This window comes from Anastrepha ludens, chromosome 5 (assembly GCF_028408465.1).
Source record: "Anastrepha ludens isolate Willacy chromosome 5, idAnaLude1.1, whole genome shotgun sequence".
NCBI lineage: Eukaryota > Metazoa > Arthropoda > Insecta > Diptera > Tephritidae > Anastrepha > Anastrepha ludens.
This window is the reverse complement of record NC_071501.1, coordinates 126848212-126871930: the sequence shown is the minus strand read 5'-3', so window position 1 is coordinate 126871930 and position 23719 is coordinate 126848212. Positions and strand designations below refer to the sequence as shown.

The window sequence follows — 23719 nt, the reverse complement described above, 5'->3', positions numbered from 1 at the left end:
AATCAAATAAATTATCTTCAAAAATAATTACTCTATGCTTTAATTGAAAGGTCGAGAATATAGCGAGATCGATTTCCTTCATACCCCACTTCTCTTAATCCATTGGATTGCGTAGCCGGAGTTGGACTGATGAGGGTTATTTTTATGAAGCGCGGCCGAAGACCGCCTACGCGATAAAGAGTTCCACGCAAAAATACTGTGTTAATTAATTTAATTTAATTTTAATTACTTTATTATTTTTTGTGATACGCTTAATATCATTGTTTTTAAGTTTAAATGAGTTGTATGTTTTTATTTTCAAATTCATTTCTCAACTTTAAATTACAGCAAAAGATACTGCAGTTTTACAATGAACCTTCCACTGAACATCCCTGCGTGCGAACTTCGTTTTCATTTCAGGTGTATGGCAACACCAACTTTTCGCTAAATTATAGAACTTTAACATTAAATTACTTAAAAACTATAAGCCTCCGGCAGGTTCTGTTTTCAGTTTTAAGATGAGGATACACCCCTCTATCACCCCCTTTTTACCGTTTTTTCCAAAGCGATCGGCACTATACTAAATTCTAGCCGGATAAACTCTAAAACTATCTGCAAACAGACACCTAATCGACAACTAGAAGCATTTCAGCTGTATAGCGTTAATTGTAACCAATTTTTAAATATATTCGTATGAAATTCTCTATGCAACCGTGTAAAGTATGTTTAATGAGAAGAACTAAGAGTTTGGCATAGTGCCATCAACTTTTATGAATTCGCCTTAAAACAGCCTCAACCAAATGTCACTTATTGAATTTAGTTTGAGATTGTGCATAATAAACGATTTAAGTATTTTGTGAAAGTGTTTACATCTTAAAAGTAAACAAGTTATTGATAATCGGCAAAGTGAAAATATGAGTAGATAAAGCACAACTGTATACGGCACTATAATAATCTCCCTTATTGTAAATATCGGATGCGTAATTCGACACGACCGCGACCTTCAATCAAGATTTGCATTTAATTGATAAGAGAACAAAGCAAATAAATAAGTTCTTTGGTACATGTTTCGCTCTTGCAGTTGCAGTTGGAATAGTATATCACCTAAATTAATTAATGAACTTGTTTACAAGAATACACGACTGAATTAAAATTTTCAAAGATTATAAAATAATGAAGCTATTTCTCAGTTGGACCTCATTGTTTCTTGTTATAATGGCCCTGTCTCACACAACGTCCCTCTTTAGTACAAAGAAACTATTATCTCCAGTTATCTTTAGTAAGTTATATTTGTACGTTTTTATACATAAATCAGCGAAAAACATTTATATATATTTCTTTTGGTAGTTCCGGGCGACGGCGGTAGTCAATTAGAAGCCAAACTTAATAAATCTGATGCACCGGTCTATTGCTGGAAAAAGTCGGATTGGTATAGCCTTTGGTTGAACTTGGAACTGTTGGTTATACCTTCAGTTTATTGCTGGATCGAAAATGTGAAACTATATTATGACAAAAATACACGAACTACGCACAACTCACAAGGTGTAGATGTAAGAGTTCCTGGATGGGGAGACCCTGAGGTGGTGGAATGGATAGATCCGACGCACAATAAAGCAGGGGCATACTTTAAGGATATATCCAATGTACTTGTGGATTTGGGGTATGAACGAAAAAAGAATATACATGGAGCCCCGTATGATTTTCGTAAAGGTCCAAGTAAGATTTTGTACTAATAATTTTGTATGGTATATAATAAAATTTATTTCTAAACAACTACGTATGAGCCCAGGCGAACAAAGCCAATATTTTATTGATTTGAAAAAGCTAATTGAAGATACATATGAACGTAACTCAAAATCGCCCGTAACCTTTATAACGCACAGCATGGGCAGTCCAATGACATTAGTGTTCCTCCATCAACAGACAACGGAATGGCGAAGGAAATATGTTAAAAGGCAAATAAGTCTAGCCGGAGCTTGGGCGGGTAGTATGAAGGCCGTCAAGGTGTTTGCAATGGGTGAGTCACTGAACTTATGTTAAATGAATATAAAAATTTGTAAGTATGTATATATGTATAGCCATCATCTAAATTAAAGTTTTAATAGGTCTATTTATAAGTTCGTGCGGTTTTACAACAGATGGCGTAACTTGATTATTATTCCATCGATCCACATTTCCAAACATTCATTGGAGAGCTACTGTCGTAAGGCACAAACGTCAGTATAAGTTTTTTATTTGAAGCGTAAACAACAATATTTTTACCACACTTGAAAATGTCGAATTTCGTGCCAAATAATGTGTTTTTGCGGGGAATTCTTCTTCATTATTTTAATATGAAGAAAAAAGCAGCCGAAAGTCATCGTATCTTGGTGGAAGTTTATGGTGAGCATGCTCTATCTGAGCGAACGTGCCAGAAGTGGTTTGCACGCTTTAAAAGTGGTGATTTTGGCTTGGAAGACGAAGAACGCGAGGGTGCGCCGCCAAAGTTCATGGATACCGAATTGGAGGAATTGCTCGATCAAGATCCGGCTCAAACGCAAGAAGAGGTTGCAAAAACTTTGGGAGTTGATCAATCAACCATTTCCAAACGTTTAAAAGCCATGGGAATGATCCGAAAGGTAGGCCATTGGGTGCCGTATGAATTGAAGCCAAGAGACGTTGAACGCCGTTTTATGGCATGCGAACAACTGCTTCAACGGCACAAAAGAAAGGGTTTTTTGCATCGAATTGTGACTGGCGATGAAAAGTGGGTCCATTACGACAATCCAAAACGTCGGGCAACGTATGGATACCCTGGCCATGCTTCAACATCGACGTCGGCGCAGAATATTCATGGCCTGAAGGTTATGCTGTGTATCTGGTGGGACCAGCTGGGTGTTGTGTATTATGAGCTACTGAAACCGAATGAAACGATTACGGGGGATGTCTACCGACGACAATTGATGCGTTTGAGCCGAGCACTGCGAGAAAAACGGCCGCAATACGCCGATAGACACGACAAAGTTATTTTGCAACATGACAATGCTCGGCCACATGTTGCACAAGTGGTCAAAACATACTTAGAAACGCTCAAATGGGATGTCCTACCCCACCCGCCGTATAGTCCAGACCTTGCGCCATCCGATTACTATCTCTTCCGATCGATGCAACATGGCCTGGCTGACCAGCACTTCCGTAATTACGATGAAGTCAAAAAATGGATCGATTCGTGGATTGCGGCAAAACCGACCGAATTTTTCACAAAGGGAATCCGTGAATTGCCAGAAAGATGGGAAAAAGTAGTAGTAAGCGATGGACAATATTTTGAATATTAAATTTGTAACCATTTTACGTCAATAAAGTTTCAAATTTCGAAAAAAAACCGCACGAACTTATTCATAGTCCTATTACTATCAATTGGCTGTTGAAAACTGGTTCTAACAACGTAAGGCATTTATAAATTTTGAGAGACTACTCTTGGAAAAACAGTCCTTGGACGGACGAAAATACGTTTGTTTGTTTGTTAACAGTAATAGTAGCCCCGCCAGTGTCGGGTATATCACCTGTCATCTTCGTCTAGCTCATCTAGGGGTAGGCTCAGGAAACATGCTGTTTCGACGGGATGGGTCCAGAGGGAGAGGGGTGTTAGATTAGTCGGTTTTAGGGGGCATGTGAAAAGGTGGTTAGTGTTGTTGTTGTTGTTGTTGTAGCAGTATCTTCGCCCTGTCAGTGTAGTGTAAATTACCGGTCGTCTTCGTCTAGCTCATCTAACGGTAGGCCCAGGAAACTGGCAGTTTCGACGGGTTGGGTCCAGAGGGAGAGAGGTGTTAGATGAGTGGGTTTGATGGGGCATGTGAAGAGGTGGTTAGTGTCGTGCGGGGTACCTTCACATGCAGGACATATGTTTAGTACGTCGAGGTCGATTCTGGATAGGTAGGAGTTTAACCTGCTACAATATCCAGAACGTAGTTGTGCCAAGATTACGCGGGACTCTCGAGGAAGCTGGAGCTCTTCGTCTGCGATAGGTGGTGGTTGGACTCCGATAACGGCATTCGGGGGTCGGGAGCTTAGGAAGGTGGTAAGTGTCTCCCGATGAATGTCGTTAATAGCCTGTCTGTATACTGTCCGATCCTGGAGAGGTCTGTCCGTTTTGTCCTGGATCTCGTCCACGTAGTTGAGGAAGTGTCTCCTGATGTGCCTGGGAGGTGGCTCAGGCTCGAGCAAGTGTCTGCATGGGTGAGGCCTACGGTGATTAGTGGTTAGTGTCGTGCGGGGTGCCTCACATGCCGGACATATGTTTGGTATGTCGGGGTCGATTCTGGATAGGTAGAAGTTTAACCTGCTACAATATCCAGAACGTAATTGTGCTAGTGTTACACGTGTCTCACGAGGAAGCTGGAGCTCTTCATCTGCTGTAGGCAGGCCCGTCGAGAGGGGGGGGATCGGGTACTTATTCCCCCGGGCCCGGAGTTTTCAGAGGGGCCCGGACTCGATATTATACGTATTTATATGAATTAGACATCATTTGAAAGGGCCCACATTTGCAATTTTCCCCCGGGGCCCGGATTTTCCCCCGGGCCCGGATATGCTCTCTACGGCCCTGGCTGTAGGTGGTGGTTGGACTCCGATTACGGCATTCACAGGACGGGAGCTTAAGAAGGTGTTGACAGTCTCCCGGTGAATGTCGTTTATTGACTGTCTAAATACTGTCAGGTCCAGTAGATTGCGGTCAGTTTTATCCTGGATTTCGTCAGCGTAGTCTAAGAGATGTCTCCTGACGTGCCTGGGAGGCGGCTCAGGCTCAAGCAGATGTCTGCAGGGGTGAAACCTGCGGTAACATCCCAGCAGGAACTGCTTGCTGAGCAGTTTGTTATGTTCCATTACTGGGAGCATGTGTGCCTCGTTGTGTAGGTGTTGAACCGGGGACATCAGGAAGTAACCGATCGCTGTCCGAATGACAGTATTTTGGCATGTCTGAAGCTATGTCCACTGCGTGTCACTAGTTCCATGCGACCAGACATGCGCTGCATAGTTTAGAACCAGCCGACAAATTACCTTAAATGTCGATAGAAACAGTTCTTTGTCTTTGCCCCAAGTGCTGCCGGCAAGCGATTTGAGGGCCTTGTTGCGGTTTTGGGCTTTAGTGGCAATTGCGGTTGTGTGCGCTGAGAAGGAGAGCAAACTGTCAAAGGTTACACCCAAAATTTTGGGGTTGTTTACTGTCGGTATTGGTGTGTCATCGACTTTTACCTTAAGGGACAGTTTGACCTCTTTTGTCCAGGTGGTTGTTGTTGTAGCAGTATCTTCGCCCTGTCAGTGTAGTGTAATCATCGGTCGTCTTCGTCTAGGTCATCTAACGGTAGGCCCAGGAAACTAGCTGTTTCGACGGGTTGTGTCCAGAGGGAGAGAGGTATTAGATGAGTGGGTTTTATAGGGCATGTGAAAAGGTGGTTAGTGTTGTGCGGGGTGCCTTCACATGCCGGACATATGTTTGGTATGTCGGGGTCGACTCTGGATAGGTAGGAGTTTAACCTGCTACAGTATCTAGAACGTAATTGTGCCAAGGTTACGCGGGACTCTCGAGGAAGCTGGAGCTCTTCGTCTGCAATAGGTGGTGGTTGGACTCCGATAACGGCATCCGGAGGTCGGGAGCTTAAGAAGGTGGTAAGGGTCTCCCGATGAATGTCGGTAATGGCCTGTCTGTACACTGTCTGATCCTGGAGTGGTCTGTCTGTTTTATCCTGGATCTCGTCCACGTAGTTGAGGAAGTGTCTCCTAATGTACCTGGGAGGTAGCTCAGGCTCGAGCAGGTGTCTGCATGGGTGAGGCCTACGGTGACACCCTGTTGTTGTTGTTGTTGTTGTTGTAGCAGTATCTTCGCCCTGTCAGTGAAGTGTAAATTACCGGTCGTCTTCGTCTAGCTCATCTAACGGTAGGCCCAGGAAACTGGCAGTTTCGACGGGTTGGGTCCAGAGGGAGAGAGGTGTTAGATGAGTGGGTTTGATGGGGCATGTGAAGAGGTGGTTAGTGTCGTGCGGGGTACCTTCACATGCAGGACATATGTTTAGTATGTCGGGGTCGTTTCTGGATAGGTAGGAGTTTAACCTGCTACAATATCCAGAACGTAGTTGTGCCAAGATTACGCGGGACTCTCGAGGAAGCTGGAGCTCTTCGTCTGCGATAGGTGGTGGTTGGACTCCGATAACGGCATTCGGGGGTCGGGAGCTTAGGAAGGTGGTAAGTGTCTCCCGATGAATGTCGTTAATAGCCTGTCTGTATACTGTCTGATCCTGGAGAGGTCTGTCAGTTTTGTCCTGGATCTCGTCCACGTAGTTGAGGAAGTGTCTCCTGATGTGCCTGGGAGGTGGCTCAGGCTCGAGCAGGTGTCTGCATGGGTGAGGCCTACGGTGACACCCAAGCAGAAACTGCTTGCCGAGCATTTTATTATGCTCCTTAACCGGGAGCATGTGCGCCTCGTCATGTAAATGGTGGATAGGGGACATCAGGAGACATCCTGTCGCGGTCCTGATGGCAGTATTCTGGCAGGTCTGAAGCTTCGTCCACTGCGTATCACTGGTTCCAGGCGACCAGACAGGCGCGGCATAGTTCAGAACCGGTCGGCCTATTGCTTTGAAAGTCGACAGCAACATTTCTTTGTCTTTGCCCCAAGTGCTGCCGGCAAGCGACTTGAGGACCTTGTTGCGATTCTGTACTCTCGTTGCAATAGCGGTTGTGTGCGCCGAGAAGGAGAGCAAGCTGTCAAAGGTGACTCCCAAAATTCTGGGGTTGTTTATCGTCGGAATTGGGGTATCGTCGACGTGTACCTGAAGTGGCAGCTTGACCTCCTTTGTCCAGGTGGTAAAAAGGGTCGCCGTGGATTTAGTGGGAGAAAGTTTTAAGTTTCTCGCAGTGAAGAAGCGAGAAAGGCGGGCGAGGTAGTCGTTTACTTTTGAGCATAGGCCATCAATGTCATTGCCCGACGCCATTACCGTGCAGTCGTCGGCATATGAGACCAGTGAGACTCCCTCTGGTGGCTGGGGGAGTTTCGAAATATAGAAATTAAAAAGCAAGGGTGAAAGGACACCACCCTGCGGTACTCCTTGCTTTATTTTTCTCTGTTTTGAGGTTTGGTCTCGAAATACTACCGATGAGTGACGACCACTCAGGTAGTTCGCGGTCCACCTCTTCAGCCCTGGCGGGAGTGTCGACTGTAAAATGTCATCTAGTAGCGTGGCGTGGCTGACTGTGTCGAAAGCCTTTTGTAGGTCCAACGCTACTAGGACAGTCCTCTCGCAGGGGCGGTTTTGGTTAAGGCCGCGGTTTACCTGGGTGTTTATGACGGTGAGTGCCGTGGTGGTACTGTGCACTCTACGGAAACCTTGCTGGTGTGGGGCTGGAGTCAGGTGTTCTGTGAGGAGTGGGAGTAGAAGGGCTTGAAGCGTCTTCACTACTGGGGAAAGGAGAGTTATCGGACGATAAGACTCCCCTTGGTTGGCGGGTTTCCCAGGTTTCAGCAGTGGGACCACTCTCCCTAATTTCCACTTAAGGAATAATGAGAGTGGCCAAGGACAGGTTGAAGACCTTTGTGAGGTATTCTACTCCCAATGGGCCCAGCTTTTTCAGCATCAGCATGTTTAGTCCGTCGGGGCCAATGGCTTTAGATGGTTTCATGTGTTTGATGGCCCCCTGAACCTCGTCACTGGTGAAAACAAGCGGTGCACTGTTGTAGGGCAGTTTGTGCAGCCGTCTGGTGGCACAACGTTTGGATCTGTCGACCGGAGGATGCAATATAAATTGCCGGCTAAAATAGCTCGCGCATCTCTTCGGGTCCGACGAAGTACGACCGTTGAAGGTGATATCCACCTTGTCGTTGTGCTTCGTCGGGTTCGACAGGGACCTTACGGTGACACCCTAGCAGAAACTGCTTGCCGAGCATTTTGTTGTGCTCCTTAACAGGTGTTGAATTGGGGACATCAGGAGACACCCTGTCGCGATACTAATGGCAGTATTTTGGCAGGTCTGGAGCTTCGTCCACTGCGTATCACTGGTTCCAGGCGACCAGACAGGCGTGGCATAGTTGAGAACCGGTCGGCCTATTGCTTTCAAAGTCGACAGCAACATTTCTTTGTCTTTACCCCAAGTGCTGCCGGCAAACGACTTGAGGACCTTGTTGCGATTCTGTACTCTCGTTGCAATAGCGGTCAAAGGTGACTCCCAAAATTCTGGGGTTATTAACCGTCGGTATTGGGGTATCATCGACGTGCACCTGAAGTTGCAGCTTGACCTCCTTTGTCCAGGTGGTAAAAAGGGTCGCCGTGGATTTAGTGGGAGAAAGTTTTAAGTTTCTCGCAGTGAAGAAACGAGAAAGGCGGGCGAGGTAGTCGTTTACTTTGGAGCATAGGCCATCAATGTCATTGCCCGACGCCATTATCGTGCAGTCGTCGGCGTATGAGACCAGTGAGACTCCCTCTGGTGGCTGGGGGAGTTTCGAAATATAGTAATTATAAAGCAAGGGTGAAAGGACACCACACCCTGTGGTACTCCTTGCTTTATTTTTCTCTGTTTTGAAGTTTGGTCTCGAAATATCACCGACGAGTGACGACCACTCAGGTAGTTCGCGGTCCACCTCTTCAGCCCTGGCGGGAGCGTCGACTGTAAAATGTCATCTAGTAGCGGGGCGTGGCTGACTGTATCGAAAGCCTTTTGTAGGTCCAATGCTACTAGGACAGTCCTCTCGCAGGGGCGGTTTTGGTTTAGTACACGGTTTACCTGGGTGTTTATGACGGTGAGTGCGGTGGTGGTGCTGTGCACTCTACGGAAACCATGCTGGTATGGGGCTGGAGTCAGGTGTTCTGTGAGGAATGGGAGTAGAAGGGCTTGAAGCGTCTTCACTACTGGGGAAAGGAGAGTTATCGGACGGTGAGACTCCCCTTGGTTGGCGGGTTTCCCAGGTTTCAGTAGTGGGACCACTCTCTCTAATTTCCACTTATCAGGAATGATGAGAGTGGCCATGGACAGGTTGAAGACCTTAGTGAGGTATTCTACTCCCAGTGGACCCAGCTGTTTTAAAATAGCTCGCGCATCTCTTCGGGTCCGACGAAGTACGACCGTTGAAGGTGATATCCACCTTGTCGTTGTGCTTCGTCGGGTTCGACAGGGACCTTACGGTGGACCAGAGCGTGCTCACACCAGAGGTGAAGTTACAGGACTTCAGATGCTCTACCCATTTGGTCCGCTTATGTTGGGTGACCAGTTGCCGGATCTCCGAATTGAGATCCTCTATTCGAGGATCCCCGGGATCGGCCTGGCGTAGGCGGTCACGCTCGTTCGCCATAACGGCTGCTTCGGCTGGGAAATTGGAAAGTAATTCCCGGATCCGTCCAGCAGGTATGAAGCGAGCCGCGGGGGCTGTGATCGCCTTGCGGAATGCGAGTTCGCCTGCGCGCACATCGGTGGGAGTAGGTAGGACTCCGAAGATGTCCTCAGTAAATTCCGCGAATCTGGTCCAATCAGCTTTGTTAAAGTTTATGTATGACCGGTGATCCGTGGAAACAAAGTCGGCAGGTCTCTCGATGGAGATGATAATGGGCAAGTAGTCTGATGCAAGCGATAGCATAGGTCGCCAAGTTATGCTATTTATCAGACCAGCGCTAGCAATTGTTATGTCAGGCGAGCTGCTGCAATTGCCCATTACCCTAGTGGGGGCGTCGTCATCAGTAGTGGGACCACTCTCCCTGCTTTCCACTTGTCAGGGATGATGCAAGTGGCCAGGGACAGATTGAAGACCCTTGTAAGAAATCCTACTTCCAAAGGTTCCAGGTGCTTCAGCATCAGCGCGTTTAATCCGTCAGGACCAATGGCTTTAGATGTTTTCGATTTGTTGATGGCCCCCTGAACCTCATCACCGGAGAAAGTAAGTGGCGCACTGTCGTTCGTCAGTTTGTGCAGCCTTCTGGTAGCACGACGCTTGGATCTGTCGGTCGGAGGATGCAGTATAAAAAACCGGCTAAAATAGCTCGCGCATCTCTTCGGGTCCGACGAAGTACAACCGTTGAAGGTGATATCCACCTTGTCGTTGTGCTTCGTCGGGTTCGACAGGGACCTAACGGTGGACCAAAGCTTACTCACCCCAGAGGTGAGGTTACAGGTCTTCAAGTGCTCAACCCATTTAGTCCGCTTGAGTTGGTCTATCAGTTGCCGGGTCTCCAAATTGAGATCCGTTATGCGGGGATCCTCGGGATCGGCCTGGCGTAGGTGGTCACGCTCGTTTGCCAAGCTGGCTGCTTCGGCTGGGAAATGAGGACGGATGTCTTTAAAGCTTCCAGCTGGGATGAAGCGAGCCGCAGCAGCTGTGAGCACCTTGCGGAATGCGCGTTCGCCTGCGCGCACATCGGTGGGGATGGAAAGAGCGGCGAAGGTGTCCTCAGTGAATTCCGTGAAGCCGGCCCAATTAGCTTTTTTAAAGTTAAAATAAGACCGGTGGTTCGCGGAAACAAAGTCGGCAGGTCTCTCAATAGAGACGATAATGAGCAAGTGGTCTGATGCAAGCGATAGCATAGGTCGCCACGTTATGCTATTTATCAGACCCGCGCTAGCTATTGTTAGGTCAGGCGAGCTGCTACAATTACCCACTACCCTGGTGGGGCCTTCGTCGTTCACAGTGCAGAATGTCGAATCGTCTATTTGCTCTGGCAATTGCTGTCCCCTACGATCATTTGGCAGGCGTGAATGCCAAAGATCGTGATGCGCATTAAAGTCACCTACAACCAATCGGTTTTAACCTCTGATGAGCGCACCTATATCAGGGTGATATCCTGCCGGGCAGCAGGTGACAGGGGGTATATAAATCTTAAAAATTTCGAGCTCGGAATCGCCTGTCCGGACAGCTATGCCTTGACATTCTAAGGTGCTGTCCCTGCGGTCGATTCCTTCATCAATGAGACGATACTGCACTGTGTGGTGGACTATAAACGCTAGGCCACCACCATTGTCTCACTCGCGATCATGTCTGTGCACATTATAGCCATCCCTGGTGATCAGAGAGGACCTGGCGTGGAGCTTGCTTTCCTGGACCGCAGCTATCTTGATACTGTGCCGGGTCATGAAGTCAACTATCTCGTCGGCCTTGCTCGTGAGTCCGTTACAGTTAAATTGAAGAAGTTTAAAGCTTCTGGGTGATGTCGTTGTAATGGTTAATGGTTAATGGTTGTAAAGGGTTAAGGTGTGGCCCTTTAGCACTACGACCATATTGATCTATTGTGCACCCTATGCTGTCTATTGACTGTTAAGTATGCTTATGAATTGTACCAGCTCCTTCTGAGGGAGTGATTGAAGGTCTTCATCTGTAAGCATGAACTTGTTTAAAAATCTTTTCCTTCTATGCGTCAACCCCGGACATTCGATAATGAGATGTTCTATAGACTCCTCATCTTCGCAGCAGAATCTGCAGGTGCTGCTGTTAGTTATGCCTAATTTATGTAAGTGTTTGTTGCAGGTGAAGTGACCCGTGAGGGCGCCTGTGAGAGTGCGAATGCTCTTTTTGTTTAACGTGAGGGCCATGTTGGCTCTTTTAGCGTTGAAACTTAGGAACTTTTTGGAGTGTCTAAGACCCTCTACATTGTTCCAATGCTGATTTAATAGAGTTTTGGCCCAGTATTTTACTTTTTGTTTTAGGTTTTTTTTGTTGAATCCGAACATAGGACTAGGTCCGATGAAGTTTTCATCTGCCCCTTTTTTGGCTTGAAAGTCTGCCTTTTCGTTGCCGTCATATCCCTCATGTCCCGGTACCCAAATTAATGAAACATTGTTTTTGGATGCCAGATTATTGAGTGCCTTGTGGCATTCTAAGAGGGTTTTTGAGTTGTATGTATAGCTATCTAAAGCTTTTAGAACTGATTGGCTGTCCGAGAGTATTTTAATCTTTACTCTCTTGTGGTTTCTTCGTTGCATGATGTTTACTGCTTCCATTATTGCGTATAGTTCCGCTTGGAAGATAGTGGTGTCCCTGGTGAGAGTGTATGTTTTGTGGATTCTGGGCCCCACTACACCTGCTCCTACACCATAAGGTGTTTTTGATCCATCAGTGTACCATTTTTGTGAATCATCATTCATCCATTTCGGGTTTGTTTTCCACTCGATCCTCTCAGGAAAGGTAACTGTGTATCCTTTTGTGAAACAGAGGGTTGGGTCAATGTGGTCTGAAACTTGAGCCATGCTTATGGTGTTTTTGATTTTATTTAGGATATTTAGGTGACCGGTGAGGTTGCCCAATTTGAAATTTTCTTTCATGTGTAGCATGAGTGCTTGCGTAGCTGCTTCCTCTTGGATTGCTATATGAAGTGGTGGGAGATTAAGGAGTGCTTCCATGCCAGCTGTTGGGGTAGTTCTCATATCCCCTGTGATGCATAGGTATGCAAGCCTTTGTACTTTTCCCAGTTTGGTAATCGCTGTTTGTTGGATAGATTTGCTCCACCATACTGGTGCCCCATACAGTATGATTGGTCTAACCATTTGGGTGTATATCCAGAGGGCCACACTAGGGCTGAGGCCCCAGGATCTCCCTAGTAATTGTTTGGTTGTCCACAAGGATTTCGTGGCTTTTTTTGTTATATTATTTATATGTGATTCCCAAGTGAGTTTTTTTATCTAAGGTTAAACCTAGATATTTGACCTCTTCCTTTAGTTCTAACACTGTTTCATTTATTTTCAATGCAGGAAACTCTAACTTTCTTTTTCTTGTGAAGGGGATTATTGTGGTTTTGTTAGGGTTGATCGACAGCCCCTCCTTTTTACACCATTCCCATGTTGCGCTCAAGGCATTTTGCATTAAGTCTGTTAGTGTCCTTTCATGGTTGCCTTTTATTGTAACAGATATGTCATCTGCATAACCAATGGTTATAAATCCCTTGTTGTTTAGGTGCTGCACCAAGTCATCAACTAGTAGGGACCATAGCAGTGGAGAAAGAACTCCTCCTTGCGGACATCCCTTTACTGTTGTGACATTAAGTTCAGCTTGGCCTAACGAGGCTTTAATAATCCTCTGATTAAGCATTTGGCTTATCCAGTGTGTTAATATTGGGTTTGCATCTCTTTTTTCGAGTGCTGTTTCCATGGATTTGTAATTTGCGTTGTCGAAGGCTCCCTCTATGTCCATAAAGGAACATAGGGCTATTTCTTTTTGATTTAGAGCCTTTTCTATATTGACAACGAGTGTGTGCAGTGCTGTGACTGTGGATTTCCCTTTTTGGTAAGCAAATTGCAGCTTATGAAGGGGTTTTTTGAATATTACTTCTTCTCTTAGATGGTATTCGAGTAGTTTTTCCATTGTATTTAACATGAACGACGATAGACTGATTGGTCTGTAAGATTTTGGAGAATCAGGGGGTTTGTTACCTCCCTTAGGAATAAATATTACCTTCACTTTCCTCCATATTTTTGGAATATATTCCAATATTAGACTAGCTCTGAAGATTTTCACCATGACTCGGATCAGTTCCACAGTGCCTTTGGATAGAAGTGCTGGGAATATTCCATCCGACCCTGGTGATTTAAAGGGCAGCCGGTTCTACGTTACCGGAATGACTCGGGTTTTTATTCCCGACCAAGGGCTGCCGCCCCAGTATACTAGCCCTGTCTAGTGTACCGTATTTTACCCAAAATCTTTCGTCACAGGAGCAACTCATTGCAGCCAGTTTGCTCCAAATACTTCTCTTCCGGGCTGGCGTCGAACCCAACCCCGGACCTGAAGTATTCTACTGCTGCATTTGCCACAAACGGCTCCACCCGAACTCCACCTCGGTTAGGTGTAACCAGTGCAACGGGTGGTGCCATCTTAAGACCTGCTCAGGCCTTAAGACACACAGGGAGTGGTCCACAAGGTATGTGGCCACGTGTTGCTCCCGCTCACAGGCGGTCCCCGCCTCCACGGCTACACTGCCCTCAGTGTCGGCACATCACACTGCCGCCACTAACAACGCCTCAACGGTCAGGAGCCCCCAAGAGCAACACAACTCCCTCTCCAACCCACAACCCTCCTGCTCCTACCCCAGTGCGGGGACAAACCAGCAGCTCTTGGTCCCCCGCACAGTCTGCTCCGTGTGCCAGACCGTAGTTCCTCGGAACTTGACAACTGTCCAATGCAATTCTTGCAGTGGCTGGTGTCATTTTCGGAGCTGCTCCGGCCTGCACACCACCCGTGAGTGGACACGCGACTACGTTGCCCCCTGCTGCAGAGCTCTGCACCCGCAACCGCCCCCCGTGGCGCGGCCATCTGACAACATCAGGCCATTCCCCATTTTGCGGAACGCACAGCAGGACCAACGCAGACAACATCACGCATCCCTCACCCCCCGAATTACGACGACACTCCCGCGAAGCTTTAAGCTTCTGCAACTGAACTGCAACGGACTCACGAGCAAGATTGACGAGATAGTCGACTTCATGAGTCGGTTCGGAATGAAGATAGCTGCGGTCCAAGAGACAAAACTGCACGCTAGCTCCCCCCTGACTACCAGGGACGGCTATAATGTGCACCGAAAGGACCGCGAGCGAGACAACGGTGGTGGCCTAGCGTTCATAGTACACCATTCAGTGCAGTATCGTCTTATTGATGAAGGCATCGACCGCAGGGACAGCACCTTAGAACGTCAAGGTATAGCTGTCCGGTCAGGCGATGCCGAGCTCGAAATTTACAATATTTACATACCCCCTGTCACCTGCTGCCCGGCAGGATATCTCCCCGATATTGGTGCGCTCATCAGGGGAGAAAACCGATTGGTAGTAGGTGACTTTAACGCGCATCACGATCTTTGGCATTCAAGCCTGCCAAATGATCGTAGGGGACAGCTATTGGCAGAGCAGATAGACGATTCGACGTTCAGCACTGTAAACGACGACGCCCCCACTAGGGTAGTGGGCAATTGTAGCAGCTCGCCTGATATAACAATTGCTAGCGCTGGACTGATAAATAGCATAACCTGGCGACCTATGCTATCGCTTGCATCAGACCACTTGCCCATTATCATCTCGATCGAGAGACCTGCCGATTTTGTTTCCGCGGATCACCGGTCATACATCAACTTCAACAAAGCTAATTGGACCAGATTCGCGGAATTTACTGAGAACATCTTCGCAGCCCTACCCACTCCCACCGATGTGCGCGCAGGCGAACGCGCATTCCGCAAGGCGATTACAGCCGCCGCGGCTCGCTTCATACCTGCTGGACGGATCCGGGAATTACGTCCCAATTTCCCAGCCGAAGCAGCCGTTATGGCAAACGAGCGTGACCGCCTACGCCAGGCCGATCCCGGGGATCCTCGTATAAAGGATCTCAATTCGGAGATCCGGCAACTGGTCACCCAACATAAGCGGACCAAATGGGTAGAGCATCTGAAGTCCTGTAACTTCACATCTGGTGTGAGCAAGCTCTGGTTCACCGTAAGGTCCCTGTCGAACCCGACGAAGCACAACGACAAGGTGGATATCACCTTCAACGGTCGTACTTCGTCGGACCCGAAGAGATGCGCGAGCTATTTTAGCCGGCAATTTATATTGCATCCTCCGGTCGACAGATCCAAACGTTGTGCCACCAGACGGCTGCACAAACTGCCCTACAACAGTGCACCGCTTGTTTTCACCAGTGACGAGGTTCAGGGGGCCATCAAACACATGAAACCATCTAAAGCCATTGGCCCCGACGGACTAAACATGCTGATGCTGAAAAAGCTGGGCCCATTGGGAGTAGAATACCTCACAAAGGTCTTCAACCTGTCCTTGGCCACTCTCATTATTCCTTAAGTGGAAATTAGGGAGAGTGGTCCCACTGCTGAAACCTGGGAAACCCGCCAACCAAGGGGAGTCTTATCGTCCGATAACTCTCCTTTCCCCAGTAGTGAAGACGCTTCAAGCCCTTCTACTCCCACTCCTCACAGAACACCTGACTCCAGCCCCACACCAGCAAGGTTTCCGTAGAGTGCACAGTACCACCACGGCACTCACCGTCATAAACACCCAGGTAAACCGCGGACTAAAGCAAAACCGCCCCTGCGAGAGGACTGTCCTAGTAGCGTTGGACCTACAAAAGGCTTTCGACACAGTCAGCCACGCCACGCTACTAGATGACATTTTACAGTCGACACTTCCGCCAGGGCTGAAGAGGTGGACCGCAAACTACCTGAGTGGTCGTCACTCGTCGGTAATATTTCGAGACCAAACCTCAAAACAGAGAAAAATAAAGCCAGGAGTACCGCAGGGTGGTGTCCTCTCACCCTTGCTTTTTAATTTCTATATTTCGAAACTCCCCCAGCCACCAGAGGGAGTCTCACTGGTCTCATATGCCGACGACTGCACGATAATGGCGTCGGGCAATGACATTGATGGCCTATGCTCCAAAGTAAACGACTACCTCGCCCGCCTTTCTCGTTTCTTCACTGCGAGAAACTTAAAACTTTCTCCCACTAAATCCACGGCGACCCTTTTTACCACCTGGACAAAGGAGGTCAAGCTGCCACTTCAGGTGCACGTCGAAGATACCCCAATTCCGACGATAAACAACCCCAGAATTTTGGGAGTCACCTTTGACAGCTTGCTCTCCTTCTCAGCGCACACAACCGCTATTGCAACGAGAGTACAGAATCGCAACAAGGTCCTCAAGTCGCTCGCCGGCAGCACTTGGGGAAAAGACAAAGAAATGTTGCTGTCGACTTTCAAAGCAATAGGCCGACCGGTTCTGAACTATGCCGCGCCTGTCTGGTCGCCTGGAACCAGTGATACGCAGTGGACGAAGCTTCAGACCTGCCAGAATACTGCCATCTCCTGATGTCCCCTATCCAACATTTACACGACGAGGCGCACTTGCTACCGGTTAAGGAGCACAACAAAATGCTCGGCAAGCAGTTTCTACTAGGGTGTCACCGTAGGCCTCACCCATGCAGACACCTGGTCGAGCCTGAGCCACCTCCCAGGCACATCAGGAGACACTTCCTCAAGTACGTGGACGAGATCCAGGACAAAACGGACAGACCACTCCAGGATCAGACAGTATACAGACAGGCAATTAACGACATTCATCGGGAGACCCTTACCACCTTCTCAAGCTCCCGACCCCCGAAAGCCGTTATCGGAGTCCAACCACCACCTATCGCAGACGAAGAGCTCCAGCTTCCTCGAGAGTCCCGCGTAATCTTGGCACAACTACGTTCTGGATATTGTAGCAGGTTAAACTCCTACCTATCCAGAATCGACCCTGACATACTAAACATATGTCCAGCATGTGAAGGTACCCCGCACGACACTAACCACCTCTTCACATGCCCCATCAAACCTACTCATCTAACACCTCTCTCCCTCTGGACCCAACCCGTCGAAACTGCTAGTTTCCTGGGCCTACCGTTAGATGACCTAGACGAAGACGACCGGTAATCTACACTACACTGACAGGGCGAAGATACTGCTACAACAACAACAACAACATTTAAAGGGTTTAAAGGAGTTAATTGCCCATTCTACCCTTTCGAAATTTATGATTTTATTGACAAATGAGACCGTAGATCTCCGTTGATGGTGAGTCACCATGTCTAGACTATTGTCGATTGATGGGTCATGACTTTTACAATCTGGGAAGTGAGTCTTTAGAAGAAGCTCTAGTGTTTCTACGAATGTGTTGGTAATAGTTCCGTTTGGACCTTTTAGTGTGCCTATGGGACTTGAGTCACCTTTGGAAAGTGATTTTTGGATTGTAGCTGTTGCTGGAGTATCTTTTAGATCCTCGCAGAAGTTTTTCCAAGAGTTTCGTTTGGATTTCCTTAGTTCTTTGTTATAGTTAGTTAGGGATTTCCTATATTCGTCCCATTTGTTTGTTTTCTTTGCAGTGTTGAATAGTTTTCTCGTTGCTTTCCGAAGTTTGTCAAGTTCGTTGTTCCACCAGGGAACCCTCTTCGTGGAGGATTTCATTTTTAGTGGACAACAGTCTTGATATGAGGCCATGATTGAGTCAGTCATTTCTGTTACTGCCTCTTCTAGTTCCTCTGTTGATGTTATTTTGCTTACGCTGTTATTAAGCATAGCTGAAAGACATTCATTGTATCTTTTCCAGTTTGCTGTTTTTGGGCTTCTGTAAAATGTGGAGAACTTTACCACCCCATTTAGGTCAAAGAGTATGTGTTTGTGGTCAGACATTGAGTCCTCATCCGAGACTCTCCAGTTACTGATCATATTCAAAGATTTGTTAGTAATTAGAGTTAAATCGAGTACCTCTTGTCGTATTGCGTTTACAAAAGTGGGTTTATTACCCCTGTTTACTATTGTTATATTACTAAGTAATAAAAATTCAAGGATTGACTCACCTCTGTTGTTTGTATTCGTGCTTCCCCATGCCACATTGTGGGAGTTGGCGTCGCATCCAATTACGAGGGTTAGATTGTGGGTTTGGCAATACTCCACTAGGCCTCTGATTTTCTCTGGTGGTACTATGTCGGCGTCTCCGGGGAAATAAGCTGAGGCGATTACGACCTCTCTCTTGCTTCCGCCAGACTCCGCTTCGACCAGTATTGTTGATGTGTCGCCATCCATGAATTCTGTGAATGGCAAGAATTTAATATTGGTATCTATGATTATCGCAGCCCTAGGTTTGACAGCGCTTTTGTCATAAATTACCTGTGTGTTTTGGACATTGAGGCCTTGAGGACGGCCTCTGTAGATCCAGGGCTTTTGGATCAGCCCTATGTTGATACCTCCGGCAAGTCTTCTGCTAAGCTCAGTGGTGGCAGCCTTAGCATGGTGAGGCACCTCATTTCGTTGGTTGGTTTTCGAAGTCTTTGGGAGGACTTTTATCCTCTTCTTGTAACTCCACTGCCTCCATTTGGTCAACTAACTCTTCGGTCGTTATGTTTTCAGATTTCAGCCTGAGGGTCACTTGTATGAAACGGTAGTTTACTCTACCATTGTACTCCTTCAGGCTGGCGGCTGATTTTTGGTCTACCGCTACGACTAGCGTTACGTTGGAGCCTCTTTCGGCTCTTTTTAGCAGGCGCCAGGAATGAACAGGCCTTTATTCTGCCCCTGCACAAAGTCCAGTATCTTGGCTGTCTCGACTTTGACTGAGTTGGGAAAGTACCCCACTGCGATCCGAGAGTGAGGAATTTTGGATTCCTCTGTGGCCCACAGTGTTGCACCCTCCCACGGCGACGCATTTGAAATGGCCGCCTTGACCCATTCCGCCGAAGTGCTCTCCTTACAATGCAGGACAAGGTATCCTGCCTTGTAAGTAGTGCCCAAGAACGCTGGTTTTGTGGCCATGTTTTTCCCCGCCAGTATTTTGTCTAACAGGAGTTGTTGGATGGAGTCCATTTGTTCGGTTGTCAGTACCGTGTTGGGGTAGTCCCTAGCAAGTATTGCCAACCTGACTCCTGTTGTTACGTCTTTGTATGTGGCAGTGGGCTGCCACTTTTTGCTCTTTAGAGCTGCGTCTTTCGATGTGGACGGACCATCATCTTTAGGCCGCTTTTTTGCTGTTGCTTCGGGTGGTGTGTCCTCAACCGACCTTAGTCGTTTCGGCCCCGTCGTTGGTCTTCCTGTGTTTTTGCACATGGGCTCCAGCGCCTTAGCATATGCTTCTTCTCTGGTTAGCCCTTTTTTAGGAAGTGTGCAAGTCTTCTCTTGCCCGCACCACTGAGCTTTTTTGGCTGTTCCGTTGTCGGCCCTTCGCCATCGGTGTTTGGAGTCGTCTCGGCAGTTCTCACGCCTTCAACTGCGGACCGTTCCTCCTTATTAGTTTGAGGCTTGGTGGCCTCTTCCTGTTGAGGTGTGACCGCCTCTGTTTTTTGAGGTTTTTTGTTAGCCTCTTGGTTGAAGCCTACTTGGCCGCTTCCGCCATTTTTTTGTTTTTGTTTGCTGGTATTCATTTTTTTGTTCCCACGAGTAAAGGGGTATATCGGTCACCTGCGCCAGTGCCCCGGTAGCGCAGGAAGGCATTTTTGAAATGGGGCCTCGCCAGGGCGCCCCAAGTCCGCATACTAGCGACTAGATCCCCCTCTGATGTCGTTGTAACTCGGGGGGTGAGGGACGCATGGGGTTGCCTACGTTGGGCCTGCTGTGCAATCCGCTGTTGTTGTTGCGGCCTGATGATGGTGGGCGGCCGCGCCATGGGTGGCGGTTGCGGGTGCAGGGCTCTACAGCAGGAGGCAACGTAGCCAGTTGACCACTCACGGGTGGTGCGCAGGCCGGAACATCTCCGAAAATGGCACCAGCCATTGCAAGAATTGCACTTGACTGATGCCAGATTCCGAGGTATTACGGCCTGACACACGAAACAGACTGTGCGGGGGACCAGGAGGTGCTGGTTTGTCCCCGCACTGGGGTTGGAGCAGGAGGGAAGGGGATGGGTTAAGTCAGGGGAGTGGTGTTGCTCCGATAGGCTCCTTACCGTAGAGGTACAGTTGTGGTGGCGGTTGGTAGTGCCGGCCTATCAGGGGGGGTAGTAGCCGTGGAGGCATTAGACGCCTGCTGGCGGGAGCAACACGAGGCCACATACCATGTGGTCCACTCCCTATGTATCTTTTTAAGGCCTGAATAGGTCTTAAGATGGCTCCACCCGTTGCTCTTGTTGCACCTAACCGAGGTGGAGTTCTGGTGGAGCCGTTTATAGCAGACGCAGCAAAGAATACTTCTGTCCCAGGGTTGGATTCAACTCCAGCCCTGAGGAGAAGTATTTGGAGCAAGGTTGCTGCGAGGAGTTGCTCCTGTGACGTAAGGGGTGGGGTGGTATACTGTTTACTAGATAGGGCTAGTTTACTGGGGCGGCAGCCCTTGGTCGGGAAAAATCCGAGACATTCCGGTAACGTAGAACCGGCTGCCATGGGAATGACGAGAATACGTAGTTTATTTTGCTTTTTGTACTTATTTGAACCGGTAAAAAACTGTAATTCCAAGAGCATTGCGCAAAAGCTAATGGAAAATTATTTGTGTTTTTACAACTAAACACCTATACCCCATTTTGCCCTTAATTTACAGCATGGCTGGTAACATGTTTATGTACAGCCAACCCACGTATGTTCTTTTTAACTTTGTATGTATTCAGTAGGCATAAACAGTAAATTTTTTAAGGTGACGATTTGGACTCATTTTTCCTCAGCGCTAAAATTCTAAAACAAGAACAAATTACTAATCCTTCTACCGCATGGTTGCTACCTTCTCCGCTCTTTTGGCGCCCGAATGAAGTCTTAGTGGAAACCCCATCGCGTGTCTACACAATGTCACAGTTGAAACAGTTCTTCAATGATATTGATTACAATATTGGTTGGGATATGCGAGAAGACAATATACAATTCACATTGAATTTCAGTCCGCCAGGCGTGGAACTACACTGTCTTTATGGTGATGGCTTGGACACTGTCGAGCGGTATGTAAACAAAGTATACATAAAATACTAAAATAAACATACCATGTCTCTTTAAGTTTGCAATATAAAAAGGATACAATTGCTGACGAAACTCCCAAGTTGATCATGGGAAAAGGTGATGGCACCGTAAATCAACGTTCATTGCGCGCATGTCACGCTTGGATCGGACGACAAAGCGCCCATATTACCAACGTGGCTCTGAATGGAGTGGATCATATGGGTATACTTGTGCACCAAGACGTTTTGAATTATATAAAAAGTGTAATGCCGACATAAATTGTAAATCATATTAAGTTATTTACTTAGTTTTTACTGCTCCTTTTTTATATATTATATATACCTAGTCGAAAATGTTTACTCAAGGCTAAAATTTGGACGCGCTTTCCTGAAACCTCGTTTAATGATGTTAAGAAATTGTTATGGGAAATGTTGTGTTAAAATGCATGGAGTGTGCGAAGATAGGACAAATTAAACAATATAACGGTGTGTTACAATTAAAGCAAACACAATTTTGTTCGAAAGTACTTACTTTTCAAAGTTATACTCGTACCTAAAACAGCGATTCGAATTTTAAAACTACTATTACTACTTCTTTTTGTGAAGAGATGCGTCTTTGATTCAATTTCAGGGATGCCTTGTAAGAAAATGCCTGCATGTGACGCAAAGATTACGTACTTCTCAAGATTAGGGTTGTACTACGGCTATGTGCTTAAAAATACTGCAAGCCATTCTAGATTTTATCTTTACGTGCAAGATCTTCATTCATTGACTATTTCATGCACCAAATATTTGAATCTGAATGATGGCAATACTTCTTGCCATAGGGATGATTGCTTAATTTTTTATTAATGAACTGAATCAAACTGTTCTGCCTTTGCCATTTAAAAGTTTTGTCAGTTGTGTTATTTATTAAGGAACAAAGTATAATGAATTAGGGACGAAAGAGAAGTTCGAAGAAATTGAAACATTGAAATAGAATATGAATCAGAGTTTAAGAAATAAAAGGGTACAAATAACTTTTGACACGAATAGAAATTAAAATTTAGATTTTTATTCAGAAGTGCACCGTTATTAATTCATGTTTCTTCTCTATAGGATTTTCAGTCTTACAGACTGAATTATATATAAAATTTTAGTATTGGTATTACCAGTCACTAAATAATAATAATAATAAAAATATATATTAAATGCAAATTAAGACTAATGAATATTCAATGTTAATACTATTTGAGAAGATACCAAATTCTTTAAGTGCTCTAAAGATTGGCGCTAATGTTAAATAACAACGCTGCTTTAACAACGTTTACATAAAAAGCAGTTTGAGAACGTACGGCTCAGTTTGCAACGCTGTTTGAAAAATCATTCCCGCTTTCTGACTTAACACTACAGGGCTTTTGGTTTTTCGTAAGTCATCTTCGCACAATCCAAGCATTTCAAAAACAAAACCATTTTTTATAAAATCTTTTAATGCATAGCTAAGAAGCGAAGTCGTTTCAGACATAGTGTAATAATATAAACTGTGCCAGCCAGTTTGATGTACGCACATTTGAAATTACCTTATTTTTGTTTTTGAAAATATTTTTTGAAGAATGAGCCACAATGAAAAAAAATTACTGTAAAACAGCCAAGTCTGCGTACTGAAAACGAATGCCATTACTACCGGGCACGCTTTATATCATTACCTATGGCTTCAGAAAAAATTAAAAAAATTGAATTTGTGTATATATTGGCTACGCCTGTATATCGAATGCACATCACTACTTACATATGTAAATGACGTAGTTTTTAATTGAATGGAACAATTATTAAATCGGGTTTTTTTACTTTGAGAAATAGTCTGAAGCGTACAACGGTGTAAATGTTCATACAAAATTGTACGACTTGAAATGTTATGTAAATATTTATATGTAGATATGATTATTTGTACTTCGGTGTATTAATAAAAGTATAGTCCTATCGCACGTGCATGTGTTATTCTCTTGCTGCTGACTAAGTCATAGATCTGATTTATCTTTGAAATGTACACAAATTAGGAACATTTATATGTAGAATATTTACGATTTTCCACGTGCAAGATAATTGTCGAAACCATTTGATTGAGAGCACGCGCGCGCCCACGAATAGCTCTTCACAAAACAATTTGCTCAAAATAGGGCAGGAAAAGCACTAAAATTTACAAATAAAACGCATAGCAGCACTTGCTCCGGGGGATAAGTAATTATCCCTGTAGGAGAGCCACTGGCATTGAGCACAAATTGTTTACACAAGTACGCAAATAAGCTTAAGAGTATTTCTTCACAAAAAATGTAAAAATGTAAATATGTCGCGCTGATTTTATGCAAAATATTGGCAAAACTTCGCTTTTCC

The 23719-nt window shown here is 46.2% G+C and overlaps 1 protein-coding gene across 1 annotated transcript; it reads left to right on the top strand.

The window, feature by feature from the left end:
• Positions 1 to 741: 741 nt before the first annotated feature.
• On the top strand, positions 742 to 23313 carry LOC128862688 (phospholipase A2 group XV-like). The gene is made up of 5 exons (XM_054101344.1): positions 742 to 1258; positions 1327 to 1695; positions 1769 to 1996; positions 21058 to 21352; positions 21409 to 23313. The coding sequence occupies exons 1-5, from the start codon at positions 1153 to 1155 to the stop codon at positions 21626 to 21628; spliced, it is 1218 nt and encodes a 405-aa protein (XP_053957319.1). The 5' UTR covers positions 742 to 1152; the 3' UTR covers positions 21629 to 23313.
• Positions 23314 to 23719: the final 406 nt, after the last annotated feature.